This window comes from Capsella rubella, unplaced genomic scaffold, assembly GCF_000375325.1.
Source record: "Capsella rubella cultivar Monte Gargano unplaced genomic scaffold, Caprub1_0 scaffold_6, whole genome shotgun sequence".
Taxonomy (NCBI): Eukaryota; Viridiplantae; Streptophyta; class Magnoliopsida; order Brassicales; family Brassicaceae; genus Capsella; species Capsella rubella.
Window position 1 is genome coordinate 4419736 of NW_006238918.1, and position 21295 is coordinate 4441030.

The 21295-nt window shown below is 35.6% G+C and overlaps 5 protein-coding genes across 6 annotated transcripts; 3 read left to right on the forward strand and 2 right to left on the reverse strand.

Annotated features, from left to right (window-relative positions):
• Nucleotides 1–387: 387 nt before the first annotated feature.
• LOC17882375 (cycloartenol-C-24-methyltransferase) lies at nt 388–3794 on the reverse strand. Of its 2 annotated transcripts, none has more exons than XM_006289123.2 (14): nt 3681–3794; nt 3458–3562; nt 2749–2815; nt 2409–2482; nt 2221–2305; nt 2087–2142; nt 1905–1959; nt 1742–1789; nt 1558–1641; nt 1365–1481; nt 1192–1275; nt 974–1099; nt 784–881; nt 388–682 (listed from the first exon to the last, which is right to left on the reverse strand). In XM_006289123.2, the coding sequence occupies exons 2-14, from the start codon at nt 3520–3522 to the stop codon at nt 631–633; spliced, it is 1011 nt and encodes a 336-aa protein (XP_006289185.1). In that variant the 5' UTR covers nt 3523–3562; nt 3681–3794; the 3' UTR covers nt 388–630. The 2 variants fall into 2 exon arrangements, with proteins under 2 accessions (XP_006289185.1, XP_023637433.1); XM_023781665.1 differs by having other exon boundaries at nt 3677–3761.
• Nucleotides 3795–4401: 607 nt separating this feature from the next.
• LOC17884444 lies at nt 4402–5728 on the forward strand. Its single transcript, XM_006288411.2, has 4 exons — nt 4402–4837; nt 4949–5026; nt 5112–5211; nt 5298–5728. Exons 1-4 carry the CDS (start codon nt 4574–4576, stop codon nt 5651–5653), a joined length of 798 nt encoding a protein of 265 aa, XP_006288473.1. The 5' UTR covers nt 4402–4573; the 3' UTR covers nt 5654–5728.
• Nucleotides 5698–7607, reverse strand: LOC17883869 (RNA polymerase sigma factor sigD, chloroplastic). Its single transcript, XM_006287772.2, has 4 exons — nt 7123–7607; nt 6681–7043; nt 6116–6316; nt 5698–6049 (listed from the first exon to the last, which is right to left on the reverse strand). Exons 1-4 carry the CDS (start codon nt 7528–7530, stop codon nt 5762–5764), a joined length of 1260 nt encoding a protein of 419 aa, XP_006287834.1. The 5' UTR covers nt 7531–7607; the 3' UTR covers nt 5698–5761.
• Nucleotides 7608–9493: 1886 nt separating this feature from the next.
• LOC17883212 (protein ZINC INDUCED FACILITATOR 1) lies at nt 9494–13527 on the forward strand. Its single transcript, XM_023780634.1, has 18 exons — nt 9494–9614; nt 9720–9930; nt 10123–10163; nt 10249–10309; nt 10406–10508; nt 10588–10690; nt 10805–10858; nt 10935–10997; nt 11170–11219; nt 11305–11380; nt 11491–11700; nt 12196–12283; nt 12446–12531; nt 12629–12736; nt 12878–12922; nt 13016–13104; nt 13188–13231; nt 13319–13527. The coding sequence occupies exons 2-18, from the start codon at nt 9783–9785 to the stop codon at nt 13411–13413; spliced, it is 1464 nt and encodes a 487-aa protein (XP_023636402.1). The 5' UTR covers nt 9494–9614; nt 9720–9782; the 3' UTR covers nt 13414–13527.
• Nucleotides 13528–17650: 4123 nt separating this feature from the next.
• LOC17881066 (protein ZINC INDUCED FACILITATOR-LIKE 1) lies at nt 17651–20972 on the forward strand. The gene is made up of 17 exons (XM_006286607.2): nt 17651–17915; nt 18022–18062; nt 18181–18241; nt 18345–18447; nt 18548–18650; nt 18738–18791; nt 18879–18941; nt 19034–19083; nt 19171–19246; nt 19337–19525; nt 19615–19702; nt 19778–19863; nt 19956–20063; nt 20158–20202; nt 20307–20395; nt 20523–20566; nt 20698–20972. Exons 1-17 carry the CDS (start codon nt 17768–17770, stop codon nt 20787–20789), a joined length of 1440 nt encoding a protein of 479 aa, XP_006286669.1. The 5' UTR covers nt 17651–17767; the 3' UTR covers nt 20790–20972.
• Nucleotides 20973–21295: the final 323 nt, after the last annotated feature.

Sequence of the window (21295 nt, forward strand, 5' to 3'; positions counted from 1 at the left end):
CCTTTTTCTATTTTCCTATCCGCAAATCACGTAGTGCCACGTAACGGTTCTTATCAGCTTCTTCAGCTACTAAAAACAGGATCGATTCTCTTATATTTGGGCCCCTTTTCATGTTTTGGCATTAAATATAGGCCCACAATTTATATAAGTACCCTCAAAAAAATCACCACTGGAGTTGCTCTAAGCAGAAACCGAATATCTCTTATAAATTCACTATTTGTATTATTTGGATTTTGTTTATTACCACAAGACCCGGACGAGTTCTGCGTTAATGATGGCCTCAGGATATTTAAAATGAAAAGATTCCAAAAGTCCAAATCATATCCATCGGTGGCCCCACTTTTAGAATCACGACATAAAACGACAAAAAGAGTTTCTGATGAGATCTAAAGAGAAAAAGAAAATATAAATCCCCACATGAACGAACACGTGAGTGCCGTGCACCCAACATCCAAAGTACACAATTTGTCAATAAAGGATATGCAACAAGGTTTTTTTTCTTCTTTGCAAATCTAAAAAGACACCAAAACATTGCAACAAATTGAGACGAAACAGAGAAGAACATAACATAGCAAATTGAGAAATTTGGTAACTTCAGTCGACCTACGATGATACCATTCTCTCATCCGCTCACTCTGGCTTCCGGGCCAAGAAGAAATACATTGGCGTGAAGATCTCTCTCCTGTATAAATATTCCAAGAACCAAGTTTAGAATTTTTACCGACAAAGACAAGAGATATCTATTTTTGAATCTTGAAATATATGAAGTTGAGATCCTCTCACCTTCCACCGTCGACTAATCCTTCTGCTGCCTGCTCCAGGAAATTTGAGACCCTTTGGCTTCCTTGAGGTGCTAGTCTCATGTATTCAAGCACCTTCACCTACACCCATAAATAACATTGACAAGTTTTAATAAATGACAACTAATAGTTGATGAGTTTTGGAAGATGATAGTCAGAGCATGTTTTATTACCATGTTTTTGGTTATGAACCGTCCAACAGCTGTTAGGCGGAAGCTACTAAGCGAGAAATGATTTTTGTCCAGAGGTAGGTACCATGGGACAGGCGAGTCCTTGGCTAGATCCTTTTCCCAGATTACCTTCATCCAACACAGACGATGTTAGAGTACTTTAGATGTTGCAAATGTTGGTGTGTTTGGAAATAAAAGAGGATCTATAGTCAGATGCTTACTTCAAAACCGGCCTGCTTCAGAGCTTCGAGGCATTTTGTTGTCAGCCTAATGTCAGGCAGACCATCTCCAATCTCTATCTCTCCCTGCAAAGTTGGGGGTCTTTGTTTGTATTCATGTTGATGACAGAAGCAAAAACAAATTATAAGGATAGATGCAAAGGAGCACAGTAAACCTTTATTTTCTGATGTTCCGCATTATCAGGGTCAAATGCATCAGTCATGCACCACTCATAGGCAGCGAAACATTGACCAGGTTTCAGCACTCTGTAGATCTCTTTGTAGCATCCATACTGTAGTTGAGATCATAATGAAGAATCAGGATGCATAAGGTAAACAACAGAAATAGCTGTTTAGAGTTTCCCTTACTGCATCAGGAGCATGGCAGGTTGCTTCTATTGCATAAATTGCATCAAAACTGTTTTCAGGGAATGGCATCTTCATGAAGTCAGCCTGCAAGATTAACAAGTGACAACATTGATCACGTGACCCATTGCAAGGTGTTTTCTTAAAAATTATGCAGTAAAACACAAGCACTACGACTACAACTGACCTTGACAAAGTTACATGTCTTGTCGACACCTGCAAGTCGGTTTAGTTCCTGCAAAGAAAAGGATGCCAATATGAATCATAAACACACATAAAGGAAAAAGACCAGAAACCATATGATTACATGACAGGATATGCATCATCTTTTACAAGAATAGACATGTTACCTTGCCTCTGGTGATCTGGTATTCGTTATTGTTGAGTCCGGTAACAGAGGAATTGCTGCAGCAGAGCAAACACAAATCACGCTTCATATCTTCTTAAACATGAAATCTATTACTAATCTGACGTAAAGTAGAAGTACATTATGTAAAAAAGTGTGTCTGTTTGGTATGTGTAGTCATTTTACCTGAATCGTGCAATTTCTCTCAGCGGTCCACCAATACCACATCCTACATCCAGTACCTATTCAGAAACATGAAGGAAATGAGCATATAATGGCCAAAGGTCCATTTTCAAGCAAGCGGTCAAGGTTTGTCACACCTTATGTCCTGGTTTAATGCCAAGCTGAAGAGCAAGAAAGTGCTCGTGTCGCTTAATGCTCTCTCGAAGAGATTCTCCTTTCCATCTACAAACACAAAACTCATGCTAATCAATATATATATAACTAGAATCAGTATCTAAAGGCTGCAATAAAGAAATGTTTAAAGAAGTTAAAAGTAAGGAAATACCTGTGTGCAAAATGGAAGGATTCTCCCCATCCGTACTCATAAAAGCTAGTGGCAAGGTCATAGTACTTATTAACCTGAAATTAGGAATAGTCATTCCAACATGCAATGATTTGTGTCTTTACAAGTTTAGTAATACAAATCTATAGAGAATATGATATCCAGGAACAATAATGATGTAGCTCAATGAAAGATGAGAAATGCATATATGCCTTTTGATTGTATTCATCTCACGTGTTATCAAAGCCGAGAGGCAAAACTATTATAAGAACAGGGTATGTCTCACAACTCTCAAGGTGGTGAAAAGAAGAAAATTAATGTAAAAAAACATTTCTGAATTTACCATGTCAGTGTAATTAGCTTTTCTCTCTTCCTCATTTCCTCCATGGAAGACATGATACTGCTCATACCTGAAGCGTCAAAATCAAACTAAAGATTACTAAGGTCCATCCACCAAATAGGCCAGATGATACATACATCTTAGAGTGATCATATTAGAAGTAACAATTTGTGTTGTTTTTTTTTGTTTTTTTCAAATTTAAAACTCAGAAGAAGTTTGGCATAAATAAAGTCAATGACAAGAAGATAGGTACGGCCCCTTGAGAACGTGACAGTAGTGAAATACACGTCAAAAGGTGGCTGGGAAAAAAAAAAAAAAAAAACTTGGGACCATATCTCATCAGTCATCCTTATTAAGAGTCTGCTGTATTGAAAACTCTGCTCCGTGACAAAAAAAAAAAAAAAAAAAAAAGAACAGAGGCGAAATCCAATGCCATCACGGATTTCTTGGAATTGGTCAAAAGAAAAGAAAAAACGTATGGAAAAAAAGGTACACGTTGATTCCAAACAAATGGAGATATTGCACCTAACAAATCCAATGTTGAACCCAAAAAAAAAAAAGAAAACAAACGAACAACGAAATACGGCAAATAGAATATGAGATCATTATTATGCATGAGAAGTAAACGCGAATTGCAAGTGAATCGAGAACGAAATCTAAGGAGAGAAGAAGAAAAAACAAAAAAAATGGGTGGTGGAGGAGGACAAATTACTTTTCGACGGCGGTGAGAACATCGGACTTATCGATCTTGCCACCTAGATTCGAAGCGAGATCCATAGCAACTGGCTTTTAGATATTACGCAACAACGGACGAGATCTGCCAAAAAAAAAAAAAGGAAAAAGCGGATCAAACAAAAAGGCGAGATGGTGAATCAGAATACGGATCAAGGAGAAAAGAAGAATCTGAATCGTAAACACTGGGAGACTAAACTAACAAGGAGGGCGAGAGAGATGATGATTCCTGAATGAATAGGACTGGTTCCGAAGAGCTTAAGAAGGCACCTGAGTGTGTTGTGCTGTGCTGGTTGTAAGTTATAGAGGGAGAGTGGGAGAGAGGTCACAGAGTCACAAACACTCACAAGCCGTCGATCCCAGCGTGTCACAGAGTGTCCGCTGGATTTTACCATACTATCCTCTCCCATTTGCATTATTTTAGTCATAATTTTCATATATATCAATTGTCTTAATAGTAAGTGTAAATTTATATTTGTATTAAAAAAAAATGTACTTCGTATCTAAAATATTTTACAACTGAATTTAACTTTTATACAAATTATAAATGCGAAATTGTGAAGTTTAGCTGAATTTTCTTGTGTATACAGTATTAATATATTATGTCACGTCGTCAAAAACTATGAAAGTGGTAGTTAGTACTGTATAATTATGCTTTACTCACTCAAATCTCAGAACTCGACCTTTTTTTAGTATTAAAATGATATATTAAAATCTGACCAACCAAGAACAGGCGTGACGTTCGAGTTGTATAGTATTTTTAAAACGGCCGGGTCTAGATCAAGGATTCAATCTAAATCTACCTACTACTACAAATTTTCACTGATATACTTTTTAAATTTTTTTGCCACTGTAAATATATTAAAGTTTAGTCTATAGTTCGACATCTATAATGCGATGAATTGACCGTTTTGGTCTATAATTAATTAAAAACAATAAAAAGGAAAAGAAACAAAAAAACAACTTCATCTACACACCACATATCTCTCTCCCGCCTAATCCTCCGCGTTCCCCACCCGACGACGAGCCGGATCTTTTCTTCTACTTGTGACTCAGCCGCGGACCAGCTTACTGGTTTAGACTGTTACTGTTATCTATGGCTTTCTCCTCCTTTATCTCAGCCACTCCGCTCTCCGTTTCCGTCCCGAGATATTTAGTAGTGTCACCCACGCGCCGCCGTTTCCTCTTGCCGTTTGCAACTCTTGGCTCATCATCGTCTCCAGAGTCATCGGCATCGGCCCCTACCTCGATCCCCGTCAACGGGACCACGTTGCCCAGTTCTTACGGAACATCGGCTCCCAAGGAGGACAACAGCCCAGTTGCTCAGTTCTTTCGCTCCACCGAATCCAACGTTGAGAGGGTAATAATCTTTCAAAACCTTTGTCTTTATCTTCTTCTGTATATTGATTGACTAAGAAGACTTTGGAGTGTGTTTTGTGTTTGACTTCTTCTGTATCTGTGGATTGAGCAGATTATATTTGATTTCCGGTTCTTGGCGCTTTTGGCAGTAGGAGGTTCCTTGGCTGGTTCGCTACTCTGCTTCCTTAATGTAAATAACTTCGTAGGGTTTAGTTTAGTCTGAAATGTTCTTGCTACACAAAAGTCCTGATGTAATGACTCTCCTCACTCTGTAGGGTTGTGTCTACATCGTGGAGGCATATAAAGTCTATTGGACTAACTGTGCCAAAGGCATCCACACTGGCCAAATGGTTTTACGCCTGGTCGAAGCTATCGGTAAAATTGATTGTTATATACGATCTAAGGCTTGGTTTGTTTCGTTATTAATACTCATACATTGTGTGTGAAATTTTTGACCGCAGATGTTTATCTGGCTGGGACAGTTATGCTGATATTTAGTATGGGTTTGTATGGACTCTTCATCAGTCACTCGCCTCAAGATATCCCTCCGGAAGCTGATCGTGCCCTTAAATCCTCTTCTCTCTTTGGAATGTTTGCCATGAAGGAGAGACCTAAATGGATGAAGATCAGCTCACTTGATGAGCTGAAAACCAAAGTTGGACATGTTATTGTTATGATTCTTCTGGTGAAGATGTTCGAGAGAAGCAAGATGGTTACCATCGCCACTGGTCTCGATTTGCTCAGTTATTCCGTTTGCATCTTCTTGTCCTCTGCTTCTCTCTATATTCTCCATAATCTCCATAAAGGAGAGCAGTAAGACCATTTTGTAATTCGATATACTCTATTTGTACAGTATGACCGTTATACCAATATGTCTTTTAGTTGTAATTTCTATATAGTAATGATTTTGAACAACATATTTGCTTCATTCACTAGAGGAATAGTATATTTTCAAATCATTCACATTATGTACATTTCTTAGCTTCTTCAAAGCAATGCCATTGATTTGCCTCACCCTCTCTCTCGAAAGCTTCAACGACTTACCTATCTCTTCAAACGACATTGGAGTCTCTCCGTTGAGCCCAAAGTAGAGTCCCAATACTCGAGATTCTCTCGCGGTAAGACTTCCTAAAAGCTGCTCAATCTCATTCTTTATGTGTTCTCTTTTCACCATCTCCTCTGGCCTTGTTTCATCCGGTCCCCGTACAATCTCCTGAACATGATAAATCAGTCCAAAGTCTCTCTCTACTTTGCATTTTCATGGAAAAATTTGAAGTACCTGCAATGTCATGCGGCCATTTTGAGACGCTACTCTGTCCAATGAAACAGGGGACCTGCTCTTCTCCACGGCAAGTCTAACCGCAGATACATGGAGGTTTAGGTGCTCTGCAATCTCTTCACAGCTCGGTTGCCGTCTTAGTTTTCTAGTCAACACATTACTAGCTTCTGCAACTCTTGCCGTCAACTCCCACATGCTTCCCTACACACAACAAACTAAAACGATGTATTCACTAATTACTTCACTTCCCAGAACAAAAAGGAACCGTTTGAGTTTACTTTTCTCTATAGCACTGGAAGACGGCTAAATATAGTTTATAATCTAAATAATTGTAGCAACTCCATAATGTAGCACATATTTGAAGATGACTTAATAGAGTTGATGCATATAGTTTATCATCTAAATGTGGCAGCAAACTATAAAATGTAACACATATTTGAAGATGGCTTAATATAGTTGATGCATATAGTTTTATCATCTAAATGTGGCAGCAAAATATATAATGTAACACAGATATATATTCATCTCTTAATTCAATGAAAAAATGTGAGAATTGGGGACTCACCGGCAATTTAACGAGTCTAGACTTGTGTGCGATAGCCCTTAGGATAGCTTGTTTGATCCACCAGTAGACATAAGTTGATAGTTTGTAGCCTCGGTCAGGATCAAATCTCTCAGCTCCTCGAAGGAGCCCTATGCTTCCTTCTTGAATCAGGTCTTGCAGATTCAACCCTTTCCCTTGGTACCCCGTTGCAATAGAGACGACGAGCCTACGGTAACACCGTGTAATTTTTTCTCTAGCCTCTTTTCTTCTGCATAATATCTCATTTGCACTACGCTTCTTCTTCCCTTTGCCACTTGACAGCAAAACTGACACCATTTCATTCTCTTGAGCACTTGTTCCCAAATTTTCAAGTTTTGCTCCTTCCTGCAGAACAAAGGTACAATTTACCAACAAGGATAAAAAAAAAGTTCGAATCTTACCAAAGATGGAACAAGAGAGATACCTTGAGGTACAAGCAAAGCTGCACCTCCTCTAAACGACTCAAAAACCCAGATCGTGAAGCTCCACCAACAACAGGAACACTAATTGGTTCTGTCTCTGGTTCTGAGCAAGCATTTTCCTCTTCTTCAGGATCCAAACGGTCGAGGCCTCCTCTTCTTCTCCTCCTTCTCTTCCTCCTTTTCTCAGATTGAATTCCCCATTTCTCAGGTTTGATCACCACGGAGCTCTCAGCAGTTCTATCTAGCGTGGTCTCGCCGAAAAACAGAGGAGTAGTAAGCTTAATGGAACAAGGGGATGATAAAGAAGGAGATGGTTGGCATTGGTGAGATGTTCTGAGTAGGGGGGAAATAGTAGGGAGAGGAGGAGACGGACACATAGTAGCGGTGGCTGTGGTGGGTATCGTCGCCATGGATGAGAGCTGCAGAGCTTACCCACACCTTAAGATTATTTATTTTTTGTTTCTATTTTTATCTACCTTGTGTTTTGGTCCAATGGATGGAAGAAGAAGATAATTCTATCATTTGGGTTACTACTTATCATCGTAGAGCCTCTGTGTGTCATATCAGTTATCCGCAATTAAATTTGGGTGGAGTTGGTTTCTTTTTTCTTTTTGTTTTATTCTTTTTGACAAATGCAACAATTTCGAAAAGAAAAAAAAGAAAAAAAAAAGAAAAATGGAAATCAGATGTTTTTTTACCAGTTCTCTTGATGATATTTACTTTTTTTTTTTTAATTTTTTTTTTTGGTAAGTAACATGTTTGTAATCTGAAATCTGATTTATCTCAAGTAATAAAATTTTCCTTACATTAAATTTACCGCCAAGATAAAAAAAAGGTAGAAAAAAAACAAAAAACTCAACTCTTGAAATTGTGTACCCATATTTATATGGTGTCGTGTCTTCGGGAAAGACATATGCAAAACCAAAAAAGTGCAAGGTTATCGGACCCTTAATATAAATAAGAAAACCCAAAATTTTCAACTGTTAACGGACCCATAATAAAGAAAAGGCCCAATAAAATTAGAGTTTAATCATCCTTGGTGTGATGTCATATAACATAAGACGGAGGATAAGGAGGAGCAAGTGTGAGAGTCGTATAAGACCCCATGTGGTGGAGGGTGGGAGCAACGCGCTGCAGTGAAGCTTGTCTGTGGTGAAGTGTGTGGGGGACACGCGTTCCTCTCTGAATACTCGTGATTTTATATGGTGGGCTCTTCTGATCCCGCTGACGTGGAACTGTCAACACACACTCTACTGTGGGCTCTTGACGCTCAACACCAAAAAAAAAAAACAAAGTACACATACGGAGTCATTTATTGACCACTATTACTGTATTTTATATTTTTCCCCACTTAACAATACAAAATATTAAAATTAGATATATGGAATTAGTAAACGAATTAGTAAACCAAAAAACAGTATATTCGTATGAGTCTCAAAGCACTCAGGGCAACAAACATTGGACGTCATAGCTAGTTTATAATATTTTTCTTCCAAAAAACAGATCTGTACGGCCATTTCAATGGCATTTATACTCTCGACAATTTGTTTTTTTATTTTTATTTTTCTGTTGTAGTAGACTAGAGAGTCATCACCAAGACAATCATCTCTAGTTACAATTTTGATTCCAAAGCGGGAATCAATAATGCAGACAACCGACGACAAATTTTATATAGTCTTACCATTTATCCAAAATAGAAAAATTATTAGTACAAAAATCTACTAATAATATATAGTCTTACTATTGTTTATGCTTCTCACCAAAAAAAAGTTAAATATTTTCTGCTGCTTTTATAAAGTAATACTAAAAGAATCAGCTGCTTTAATGTTGATGATGTCTTTTTCCCTAACAAGACAAGTCAGAATTATTGAAATAACATTATAGTATACACACGTGAAGGAATTGGATTTGCTAAATGAGATGAGATAACAGTTACACACCATCTCCATAGTCTTAAAAAGAAAGAGATATAAGATCCGTCGACAACATTGTTTAGTCCTTAAATCATTTGTGTCTCTCCACTTTCATTAATTTGTCTCTTTCTTCCTGTCTACATTATCCCCCATGTGACCTCCAAAAAACATTCCTCCTACCTTTTATTTATTTAATCGGACTCTAATACTCACTCAATAAATCAAAGGATTACTTTCAAAATTTGAAAATTAAATACTTGCTTTAAAAAAAAAAATTAAAAAAGAAACGGATGATGTATGAAAAAAACAAAAATGTGTATGTTTAGGTCCCGTGAACATGTGAAGAAGATGAGATTATGATGACACCTACTATGACCACCTTTTTTTTTTTTTTGGTTTTGGCCCTTTTAGCTTACCACTGCCACGGTATATATATATATAAACATCACCTTTGTAGATAGACTGTATATAAGATACATACATACATGTCTCTTTGGTCTTTTTCACTCTCACACACGTTCCGCTCCAGCAGCAATTGAGAGAGAGAGAGAGAGAGAGAGTAAGAGGAGATTCCCTGTGTGGTACTCATTGATCTTCCTTTCCTATTTTGATATATTCCCTTTCGATTTTTCATGATTTCCCCATTGATTCTCCAATTATGATTTTGCTTTTCATATTTGTTTTAGGTTCTGAATCATTCGGACAAGATTGATTTGTTGATTGGATTACGTGCAATCGGAAAGGGAGAAATGGCGGAAGAGTACAAGGAGGCGTTGTTGGAGAAGCACAACTATCACGACGGATGTCCTGGTTGTAAAGTGGAGCAGATGAAACTGCTCCGCCGAGGTTATCCTTACCTGGAGCTTTCTTTCGTTTGGATCATTGTCCTCTCCACTTGTAAACACCTTTTTCTCTTCCCCTTCCCTTAAGATTCTCTATACACACAGTTCTTACTATTACAGAGATTCCATGAATTTGTTTTGCTGCTTTAATGTTATGTTTCAGTCTGTCTCAAAAATTGGCTGTGAGACTGCTTTCTTGTGTTGAAAGTAATTATTCCTTTATGCAATTTCTCATTTTGTTTTGCAGCTCTGCCTATCTCCTCACTCTATCCTTTCCTCTATTATATGGTCAGTTTAGTGTTTCAATAGGCTATCATCATATCATGGTCATTTTACATGGTCCGTAGTTAATATGTTTTCTTTGTTTTCATAGATAGATGATTTTGGTGTGGCTAAGACGGAGAAAGATATTGGGTTCTATGCTGGATTTGTGGGTGAGAGAGAAGACATCACATTTGCCTCTGTCACTGAATCTCCTTATTATATATCTCTACCGTTTGTTCTAATTGATTTCTTTACTTCTTGTAAAGGGTGCTCGTTTATGCTTGGAAGAGCATTGACTTCAGTCTTCTGGGGAATTGTGGCTGACCGTTATGGAAGAAAGCCTATTATACTCTTGGGAACTATCTCAATGTATGTGTATCCATCCTTCTACATATATACTGATTATTCTGTTCGTCTTTGGATGACTGATTAAAGCTATTTATTGCAGTGCCATTTTCAACGCTCTTTTTGGCTTGAGCGTAAACTTTTGGATGGCTATTGGCACCAGGTTCCTTCTTGGTAGTTTCAACTGTTTGCTTGGAACAATGAAGGTGACCTCTTTGTTCTCACTATTACTCTTTGTTCCTTTTGACTTTTGTTCTGCATGCACACCAGATTGTCAGTTGCATTTTCTCATATCCATTTGTTAATCTCTAAATTTTCAGGCATATGCCTCAGAGATATTTCGTGATGAATATCAAGCTACGGCAATGTCAGCTGTAAGCTTCTCCATCAAATTTTTTTATTTGTTTTAACTTTTGGTGTCATGACGTTTGTTACTTTACTTAAATTCAGGTTAGTACTGCCTGGGGCATCGGACTGATCATTGGCCCTGCTCTAGGTGGCTTTTTAGCACAAGTAAGTTTATCACATCCAAGTTTTATATTTTTCTTTGTTCTCCAAACCTTACCCTTCGCTATGCTCTAAATGCTTGAAGTTTATCATGTGTCCATCTATTTTGCCTACCTATTGATTCATATTTAGCTTTCTAGTGTTCTAATTAATGCTTTTCATTGTTGTCTGAAATCAGCCGGCAGACAAGTACCCAAATGTGTTCTCCCAAGACTCCATTTTTGGCAGGTGTACATTCTTACCCCTCTTGTTCAGAGTTTAATGGAATGGATATAATGGAATCTCATGAAATAATATGCGAATTGCAATGCAGATTCCGGTATGCCTTGCCCTGCTTCACTATATCAGCTTTTGCATTGCTTGTGACAGTCCTATGCTGCTTCATTCCGGTACTCTATTTTCTTCGAAAGCTTACTCAGAACCTTGTATTCATTGGTGACTCCTCTTTATTTATATTCGCACAGAGTTAACCAACTATCCTCCTTCTTTCTATGAGTAGGAAACATTGCACAATCATAAGCAGGACAGCACATCACATGATGACTCATACGAAATACTTGAAGCTGCATCTCATGAATCCACTGCCTCTACCGGGAAGGCAGGAAAAACCGAAAGAAAGGCCTCTCAGTCTCTCTTGAAGAATTGGCCCCTTATGTCATCTATTATTGTGTATTGTGTACTGTGTCTGCATGATACTGCATACTCTGAGGTAAGTAATTGAACTAGAGAATTTTCGTGCGTACTCTCATTTGGCATGCCTCATTTTTTTCTACCTACTGAACATTCAAAGTTCAATCACTTACTTTCTTGATGATATTGAAGATCTAGAATTTGGTGTCAAAGTTAGACGCTTTACCTGTTCTTTCTCTGTAGTGCGGTCTGTTGTCTTTAGCTTAGTCTTTACTCAGCAGATTGTAGCTGTTTGACAGTTGTGGTCCCAGCTGAGAGCAGTGGATTGAATAGGGACTGACCAGAATGTGGGGTGCATTTTGGAATTTTCTAAGGTTTAGCTGGGTCCTAATCCCTTGGTTCTAGATTCTGTATGTTGATCCCATTGAAGCAATAGACAAGTATCTTACCAGATTTAAAATTGATGGAACAGTATTAAGGCTCCACGTTTGTGGAATAAGAGTCTTTGCCACTTCATTGAATTGGGCTCTTTATCTGAACAAAGAAACTCATAACTTGGAATCTGACTATGCAGATATTTGCACTATGGGCTAATAGTCCAAGGAAATATGGAGGCTTGAGCTACTCAACCAATGATGTTGGAACAGTTCTTGCTATCTCAGGTATGCAGAACATCCTCATTCTTGATGAAAATGATAACTTGTGAAAATGATCATTAAAGTCTTGTTTTATTTGAATCAGCATGAGATTTAAGCAAACATATAAGCAGAATTCTTACTAATAGAATTGTGACTAATTATTGCTTATCGACATTTCTGCTTTAGGTTTCGGCCTATTCTGTTTTCAGGTTTTTGTTTATCCATTCGCTGAGAAACTGTTAGGACCTGTACTGGTCACCCGATTCGCTGGGGTTAGTTGATATTCCCTTTATAGCTTCTCTGCAGATTATAGTGCACTTGAAGACAACAAAATACAGATCGTTCTTCTGACAAGTTCTTTCGTTACAGGCACTGATGATACCAATACAAATGAGTTATCCATTTATAGCGAATTCATCAGGTGTCAGTCTAAGCCTGATGTTAAATTGTGCATCAATCCTTGTAAATGTGCTAAGTGTAAGTTCAAAAGCAAAATCCAGTTATTTTGTTTCTCTATTTGTGTGTATCTAGGATGCATATACAGAAAATGAGGTCATGTTAAGAGACTTGTCGTATATATTTCCTGCTGATTTATTTTGTCTTTGTGTATATAAATAGGTGTCTGCCATAACCGGATTGTTGATCCTGCAAAATAGAGCTGTGGTAAACAGACCTTCTTTTATCTTTATTTTTAAAACTATGGACCAATTTTATCGTCCCAACTAAATTTATTGTATGAAACAACCAAAACAACAGGACCAGAGCCAACGAGGGGCGGCTAATGGGATTGCTATGACTGCCATGTCTCTCTTTAAGACGGTTGGACCAGCTGGTGCAGGCATCTTGTAAGTGACATTTCGAATTAACGCGTAAGTGAATGCAAAGAAGCAGTAATGACTTAAAACACACGAATCTCTATTGCTGGCAGATTTTCTTGGAGCGAGAGGCGATTAAACGCCGCATTTCTACCAGGTAATTCATTACTTGCCATTTTTTTTTTTAATGACATTCATAATACTTGTGCTTGTGCTTGACAAAATAAACTGAAAACGTATGCAGGATCGCATATGGTGTTCTTCGTCCTGAATGTGATAGTTGTGGTCGGTGTAGCACTCACCTTCAAGCCATTTCTAACGACAACGGCCCGAAGATAAAATTCATTCGAATTGATAAGATAGGAAAATGTAATGGACTCTTTGATTCTTTTTTAATTTCCGATTCGAAAGAAACCGTAATAAAAGTTTCACTAACCCTTTAGGATCTCAGCATTCTTTTTTATTTTTCTTTTGTCTTTTTTGTTTTGCTTTGTCTGGTTGAATCTTCAACCAAGATACATACACCAAAAAGATTGATTAAACATCAGGGCTTTCATAGTCATGGAGCCATGGAGGTCATCCAGAGGTGGTCATATATTTATTAATCGGTTAACAAATCATTTATCAAATGGACCGATGATTTGTCAGAAACTATTTTCATATACGGCTAAAGGAAAATTAGAAGATGAGACTGACCGGACCTTACGTGAGGTGGTCTTTGAGCCCTTGGTTTTACTCTTTAGTTAGTACAAACCGTGACATAGTTTTTTGTCATTGGTGTGATATGCACACGTTGCAAGCTGAATAAATTATATAACTTGATGAATAAATATTTAGTATCCTAAAGGACAATATTTTTGGTTGTTGTTTTACAAACTTTTAGTGCCGACCTCTCTTGCTTTTGACAGCAAATGCGACCCCTTATTTGCAAAACAATTTACTACTAATTAAAGTAAGTATACGATTTGAGTGATTAATTAAACTAAACCTTATAAAGATCCGCTTTGGCTATGATTGTTAGTAATAATTTATTACTATATCGTTCGGACTTCGCAGCCTTTTCTAGACTAATCTGGTTTTTGGCTGGCGGGATGGTCAAATAATTCAAGCTATATGCTTTTTTAGCCATGAGTAACTTACATTACATATATTCTAAAATTTATCAAACTTTTAAACAAGCTTTTAAGTATTTAAGATTTTGGGGAGATGCTGTTTAGATTTTGACAATATTATAATGAAAATTTTTAATTTATACTATTAAAAGGGAAGCAATTTTTGTGAGTGTAACCAAACAGATTAAATAGAAAAAATGAAATAAAATGTAATCCTAAACATACACCCAAACAGAATTAATGACAGATTTTCAAAAGACAAAAATATGTTTTAAAATAAATAAATAATCAAAATTAATAACTAACCAATATTCATGGTAATCATAATAAATTTGTTACAAATATTTGTGCCCTATTAAGTTCAAAATTGAATATTTGTAAACATATTTTAGATTTTTATAATATATTATACCTAATTTAAACTAATATATTTTAAAATATTTTAATATTTTAATTTTTTAAACGTTTAAAATAAATTTATATTTATAGTATTTAAATTGTATATATGTAAACAGTTTAGATTAGGTAAATAAAAGTTTGAAATAAATTAGGTCCAAGGAAAGATTAAAATACTATAAATATCTAAATTCATTTATAGTATTTAAATTGTATATATGTAAACAGTTTATATTAGGTAAATAAAAGTTTGAAATAAATTAGGTCCAAGGAAAGATTAAAATACTATAAATATCTAAATTATATAGAAGTTTAGTTATTATTAATATTTACTCCTTTAAAAGGTTTTAAAATATTATAAATATTTAAATTCCATGTAAAATATAAGTTTAAGCATTATTATATTACATATTACAAATTTCAAATATCTTGAAGACAGCAAAATATATTTTCAAAGGAAATAATTATGTTTGAAAAAAATAAATAATCATAACTAATAACTAACCAATAGTCATGGTAATCATAATAAATTTGTTACAATAAAATGTGGACAAACTTTTATTATAATCAAATAATATAATCACACTTTAATATACATTCCTAAAATATAGCAAACAATTTATTCAATACTCATAAAATTTTATGCTACACCATCGACTAATATCTTGGAGAAGATCAAAAATATAATCACACTTTAAAATACATTCCTAAAATATAGCAAACAATTTATTCATTAGTTTGGATTCATCAACTAATTTTTAATATAGTTAATAAATTATTTTAATCAATAATTAACTAACATTCATAAATTAAAGCAAAGCAACTAATCGTTTTCGAAATACACATTACAAAACAAATAAGCTTATAAGAAACCGATTTCAATGAATCAAATTTGGTAAATCAATACAATAAATCTAATCACTACATCTACTTAAATCACGATCAATATTTGTTTCCTAAACCAGAAAATCATAACTAACAATTTCGAAAATCAATTACTTACCAAACGATAACAACTAAATATATGAAAATAATAGAATAACTGCTGCAGATGCATATGTGTAGACAGACTATAGAATATATAGTATATAAAATGCTACAATCCAAATAGTATTAGAGATGCTATTTAAAATCAATGCACACACATCGTAGTACAAAGCATACATTTGTAAGATAGTACGTATGCGTTTGACTGTATGATCCGATCGTGTTTATACTTTCAACCTTTATAAATCTTTTGCATTTATACAATCTACTCATAGTACGTATTACGAATTTTACTACTGTCTTTTTTTATGTTTGAATTATCTTCTTGTGGTCATAACTTGCCAAAGGATACACTATCACTTAGCTTTATCCAACAAAAGCATGTTCAGCATAAAGGAGATAAGAAGGTGGATTTTTACAATCGTGTGGGAAGAAAGACTGTTTCTGAATTACTAGAAGCTACAGAGGTGATCCAATCAATACAACTTGATTCCTTTTTTATTTCGTGCTACAATTTTCTATGGTATTTAAAAAACTAACATATACTGTTTACATTTGTAGGAGGGGAAGTTTAAAATTATTGGAACTATCTTCAAGATAGACATGGACTTTGGATGGTATTATTTTACCTGTCTGAAATGTGATAAACTAAGTATAAACTTCAAGACCTCCACTTCGGTTATATTTCTTTCAATACCATCTTCAAGACTTTCTCATTATAAACTTTCGTTTTCCAATTAAATATTTTCTATTCTACTACTCCACTTAACAAATGCAGTCATTAATCCTACAACTAAATGAAAAAAAAAAAAAATTATCAAGCCAAATCATTTTAGATTATTTAAAAAAACTAAACCAGCAAACTATGCTTTGAAAATACATCCGCACGTACGTGTGGGTCATCATCTAGTTATTACTTAAACCACCTCCATTGTCATTTTACGGGTGTTTTTAGTTACACTTTTTAAACCAATTAGGTCCTCTAATATATCCAAATAACTAAATCTATCATTAATACTATTGGATTGAAGTGAATTCGCATCAAAATGACCCAAAAAAACAAAAAAATCATTTAGTTTTAGTAAAGCAATTGTATAGTACTAGTTAACAAATAACAACTCAACAATTGGGTCAAATATAATATACTTTTACAATACAAAATATACTTTTAACAAAGAAAAGTTCACAAAATAAAATTATTGAATTACATATGGTCCACGACAAAAGACAACAGGAAAAAAAAAGTTAAGTTTCTTATTAAAAAAAAAAAACAAAAAAAAAACTGAATATCTAAACATGGATGTCGACAACCAAACTCTTGGAAAAGGAAAATTAAAATGGAACCATTAATGTCAATTAAATTTCATCTCACATCCATGGACGTGGTTGTTTTTGTGGAAACCATTAATGTACACAGTACACCTTCCCCATGATCGGTGCATGAAGTACCCAAAAACAAAAATAAAAACGTTGAAAACAATACGAGTACTTGAGACTCTTGTCGTATTTATTAGGTCATCCATTACATCACAATAATATAAATATCGTCAAAGCTCTACAATACAATGATTCCAATCAAATATAACAATCACAACGTACTGTCTTACACACATGACGACCCTACGAATTTATTCACGTAACTCGAAAGATTTACATAAGACCGGCCAGTACTATACCATATATATATGTATTTTATTTTTTTCTTTGGGCAACTAAAGACAAGTACTACTATAATATATAGTATTAAACAAGATTCACGAGTAAATAACAACCAAAGATCTCCCAATAATTTTCGAAAAAAAGTTACACCTCAACAATGCAAGAAAATGACATTTTTTCCATTTTAAAAACATAATTTTATTAGAGTAGGCCGACGACTGACGACTGAAGAAGTGGCAGGATGTGCTTTTTATATTTTTAATTAAAATAAAAAATGCTAATGTGATTGATTAATTAAGAGGTGGTGACATGTCATAGCGATTGGCTAAATTGCAAAAGAAAAAGTTGTTTTCTCCTTCTCTCTCTCTTTATATATTATATAGTAATTACTTTGTGGCAAGAAAGAGAGAGTACGTGAGAAAATCATTAGCATCAAAAACCATATCGCCCATCTTCCCCCCCTCCCTCTCATTAAAAAAGCAGACACATCTCCCAAAATTGTTACGATTGATTGATTAGTGTGTGTGTGTGTGTGGATAATGGCGGAAGAGTATAGGGAGTGTTTGCTGGAGAACAATAAGTACCATGAGGATTGTCCTGGCTGCAAGGTTGATCGGATGAAGAGCCTTCGCCGTGGCTTCCCTTTCTGGGAGCTTTTCACCGTTTGGATCATCGTCCTCTGCACTGGTACCATCTCTTTCTCTCTCTCTCTCTTCCTATTTCCATATTGGATCCAATATGTTTTCTTATATTGATGATTTGCTTCTTTCATTTTTTGCATTCTTGCTTTCAGCTCTACCAATTTCTTCTCTTTTCCCTTTCCTCTACTTCATGGTCAGTACTGACTTACCCACATAATATTGGTAGTTTTGTCAAGTGGTGCTTTGGATTTTCCTGTTGATGATTATTAAAAACGTGTGACATTAGAATCTGGTTGTGTACATGTTACTAGATTGATGATTTTGACATAGCAAAGAAGGAAGAAGACATTGGTTTCTACGCTGGATTTGTTGGTCAGTTTTGTCTCTTTATTATTTACTACTGTATAATCTCTCTCTCTCTCTTTCAAGTGTTTTTCAAGCTCACATTATGTGTGTTGTTGTTTACCTTTTGGAGGTTGCTCTTTCATGCTCGGACGAGCTTTGACCTCTGTGATCTGGGGAATTGTTGCTGATCGTTATGGTAGAAAGCCTGTTATCCTTATTGGAACCGCTTCAGTGTTAGTATTTTTCTTGTGGATCTCTCTCTCTCTCTCATTAGCCTTTCGTTATATTTCCTTTTTTTTTCAAAGAAAAACCAATTCTTTGATTCTGTTGCAGTGTCGTTTTCAATACTCTCTTTGGCCTAAGTTTAAATTTCTGGATGGCCATCATCACAAGGTTTTGTCTCGGTAGTTTCAACGGTTTACTTGGTCCTATCAAGGTCTTCTTCTCTCCTTCTCTTGAATACATTATTCATACTTGGTTCTATATATGAATTTCTTGAAGCTCATTTTTTTGATGAATTCAGGCATACGCAGTAGAAACATTCCGTGATGAGTACCAAGGTTTAGCACTCTCAGCTGTAAGCTCCTTGTTCCCTAGTTTACCTCTTTGTTTTTTTTCCCAATTCAATAGATAAAGAATTTAGGATTTTAACTTATCCCTGTAGGTTAGTACAGCATGGGGAATTGGACTCATCATCGGCCCTGCTATAGGAGGTTTTCTTGCTCAGGTCTTCTTCATTAACAAAACCATTTCTATCTTGTTTTCTCATCCTACCTCTCTCGCCTTTCTTGATTCTTGTTTAATCTCCCTATCTTGTAGCCTGCAAAGCAATATCCAAGTTTATTCTCACATGACTCGATTTTTGGAAGGTAAGTGTTATTTTCTTATCTCTACTTCACTTTCTCATTTAGCTAATACATATACACAGTCTCACTCGTCTATAAATCATATTGCAGATTCCCCTACTTTTTGCCGTGCTTTGCAATATCCATTTTTGCATTCTTGGTGACACTAATTACATTATGGATTCCGGTACGCTCTTTACTTTTCCTGCTCCATGAAGTCCCTAGTTACTGTGTTTAATTAGCTTAAAGCCTAGAGATGGTTGTTTCTCCTCTTCAGGAAACATTGCACAATCACAAGTTTGATGATGAGCAGTCTTATGATGATGTTAAAGTTTTGTCTCATGACCCTGAATCTAATGAAGTGGCAGAGAGAAATGAAAAAAGTTCTCTCTTGAACAACTGGCCTCTAATTTCATCTATAATCGTCTACTGCATCTTTTCACTTCATGATATGGCTTACTCAGAGGTGAACACTCTTCTTCTTCTTCTACATTCATCTTTTTATTTGTTTATTTTGGTCCTTGAATGAAATCTTGAGCTTTCTTTCTTCGATAGATCTTTTCATTGTGGGCAAACAGCCCGAGGAAATATGGAGGTTTGGGATACACCACTGCAGATGTTGGTTCTGTTCTTGCAATTTCAGGTGTGTCCACACGTCTCAGTGCTACCATGTTTCATACATTTATAACATTCTGACCTAGACACTACTTCTTTCTAGGCTTTGGTCTCCTTATCTTTCAGCTTTCGCTCTACTCTTATGCGGAGAGGCTTTTAGGACCTATCATAGTTACACGTATATCTGGGGTAACCACTATACTCTATTGTTCTCACTGAAAAAACTTATGTTTTTTGAGGACGAACGTTCTAATCTTGTGCTTATTTTTCTATACACACAGAGTCTGGCTTTAGTTCTCTTATCAACTTACCCACTAATAGCAAAATTATCTGGTGTCGCCCTTACCCTGACATTAAACTCTGCATCCGTAGCAAAGACTGTTTTAAGCGTAAGTCTCTGATAACCTTAAAGTAGAAGAATGTGTAATTTGGAATTAAGTTCATATTCTCAACAGTTGTTGTTGTGTGTGTTAATGTGTGTAGACTTCAGCTATAACTGGATTGTTCATCCTTCAAAACAGGGCTGTGGTAAGTCATTTCACAACATTAATTTAGTTTACTATTTAGTTGGGTGAGAAACCAGCAATAGTTAGATCAACCTCATTAAACCTTTATTAACAATAATATAATAGAGACAAGACCAAAGAGGAGCAGCTAATGGGATTGCCATGACAGGGATGTCGTTTTTCAAAGCAATAGGTCCAGCAGCAGCAGGAATCATGTAACTTCTTCTACCTCATTTTTACAACTTTTGCTATAAAAGAAACAGCAAGAACTTGTTTGCTTCTTCTCGCAAGGCTCTTTCTTTTTGTTTTTGATTCGCTTACAAGAACTTTGTTTGTCCGCAGTTTTTCGTGGAGCGAGAAACGTCAGGATGCTTCATTTCTCCCTGGTAATGTCTCAATCTTCATGTTCATATCCAGCCACGTTATTAATCAACTAGTAGCAATATAATTGAGAACTTATAAACACTTTTAACCAAAACCAAGTGAGACTAGTATTAAAGATGGTGAGAATGTGCAGGCACCCAAATGGTATTCTTTATACTGAATGTGGTATTGGCACTCGGAGTTCTAATGACGTTCAAACCGTTTTTAGCTGAAACACAACATTAAGAAGCATTGAAGGTGTTGGATCAAATGACAAGACTGGACTGTTGTATCTTAATGTATTTTGTCTGATGCCAGAGTTAGATCAGAGATGTGTTTAAAACATGGCACAGGGGAAAACAAAAACAAAAAAACTTGTTAGAATGTTGTCATCATCCCCTATATATATACATATATTGGACAAGTTGTTCACAAAATTTTGTATCTGTGTCAGAACAATTGTAAGAACATTTTTTTTTTAATAAATAAAATATTGTTTTGTAAATAAGTTATAACATGTCATTGTTTCATTATTTATACGTACTCGATCAGAAATTGTGCTCAGATTAAGTTTCTAGAGACTAGAGGTTTGAAGTCACAAATTCGTGAGTTCCGGAGAAAAATTTGCGAACGCTTATCCGAAGTGATGATGATGACTCAACCCCCTAAGCTGATCAAATCAAAACATGGAATATATTTAATGAAGTCTTTTTTTGTGGTGCAACAAAGTTATCTAAATGATGATGTATGGC

Excerpts from the sequence above, each read along its gene's own strand:
- LOC17882375 (XM_006289123.2), bottom strand. The coding sequence starts at position 3,522 with ATGGATCTCGCTTCGAATCTAGGTGGCAAGATCGATAAGTCCGATGTT. Across the intron at positions 2,306-2,408 it reads TCCTTCCATTTTGCACACAG|ATGGAAAGGAGAATCTCTTC; the intron begins GTATTTCCTTAC and ends TTGTGTTTGTAG. Across the intron at positions 1,100-1,191 it reads TGAAGCAGGCCGGTTTTGAA|GTAATCTGGGAAAAGGATCT; the intron begins GTAAGCATCTGA and ends TGTTGGATGAAG.
- LOC17881066 (XM_006286607.2), top strand. The coding sequence starts at position 17,768 with ATGGCGGAAGAGTATAGGGAGTGTTTGCTGGAGAACAATAAGTACCAT. Across the intron at positions 18,448-18,547 it reads CTTATTGGAACCGCTTCAGT|TGTCGTTTTCAATACTCTCT; the intron begins GTTAGTATTTTT and ends ATTCTGTTGCAG. Across the intron at positions 20,203-20,306 it reads TCCTTCAAAACAGGGCTGTG|AGACAAGACCAAAGAGGAGC; the intron begins GTAAGTCATTTC and ends ATAATATAATAG.
- LOC17883869 (XM_006287772.2), bottom strand. The coding sequence starts at position 7,530 with ATGGCGACGATACCCACCACAGCCACCGCTACTATGTGTCCGTCTCCT. Across the intron at positions 7,044-7,122 it reads AGCTTTGCTTGTACCTCAAG|GAAGGAGCAAAACTTGAAAA; the intron begins GTATCTCTCTTG and ends TTTGTTCTGCAG. Across the intron at positions 6,317-6,680 it reads CTAGACTCGTTAAATTGCCG|GGAAGCATGTGGGAGTTGAC; the intron begins GTGAGTCCCCAA and ends TGTTGTGTGTAG.
- LOC17883212 (XM_023780634.1), top strand. The coding sequence starts at position 9,783 with ATGGCGGAAGAGTACAAGGAGGCGTTGTTGGAGAAGCACAACTATCAC. Across the intron at positions 11,701-12,195 it reads ATGATACTGCATACTCTGAG|ATATTTGCACTATGGGCTAA; the intron begins GTAAGTAATTGA and ends CTGACTATGCAG. Across the intron at positions 13,232-13,318 it reads AAACGCCGCATTTCTACCAG|GATCGCATATGGTGTTCTTC; the intron begins GTAATTCATTAC and ends AAACGTATGCAG.
- LOC17884444 (XM_006288411.2), top strand. The coding sequence starts at position 4,574 with ATGGCTTTCTCCTCCTTTATCTCAGCCACTCCGCTCTCCGTTTCCGTC. Across the intron at positions 5,027-5,111 it reads CGCTACTCTGCTTCCTTAAT|GGTTGTGTCTACATCGTGGA; the intron begins GTAAATAACTTC and ends CTCACTCTGTAG. Across the intron at positions 5,212-5,297 it reads ACGCCTGGTCGAAGCTATCG|ATGTTTATCTGGCTGGGACA; the intron begins GTAAAATTGATT and ends TTTTGACCGCAG.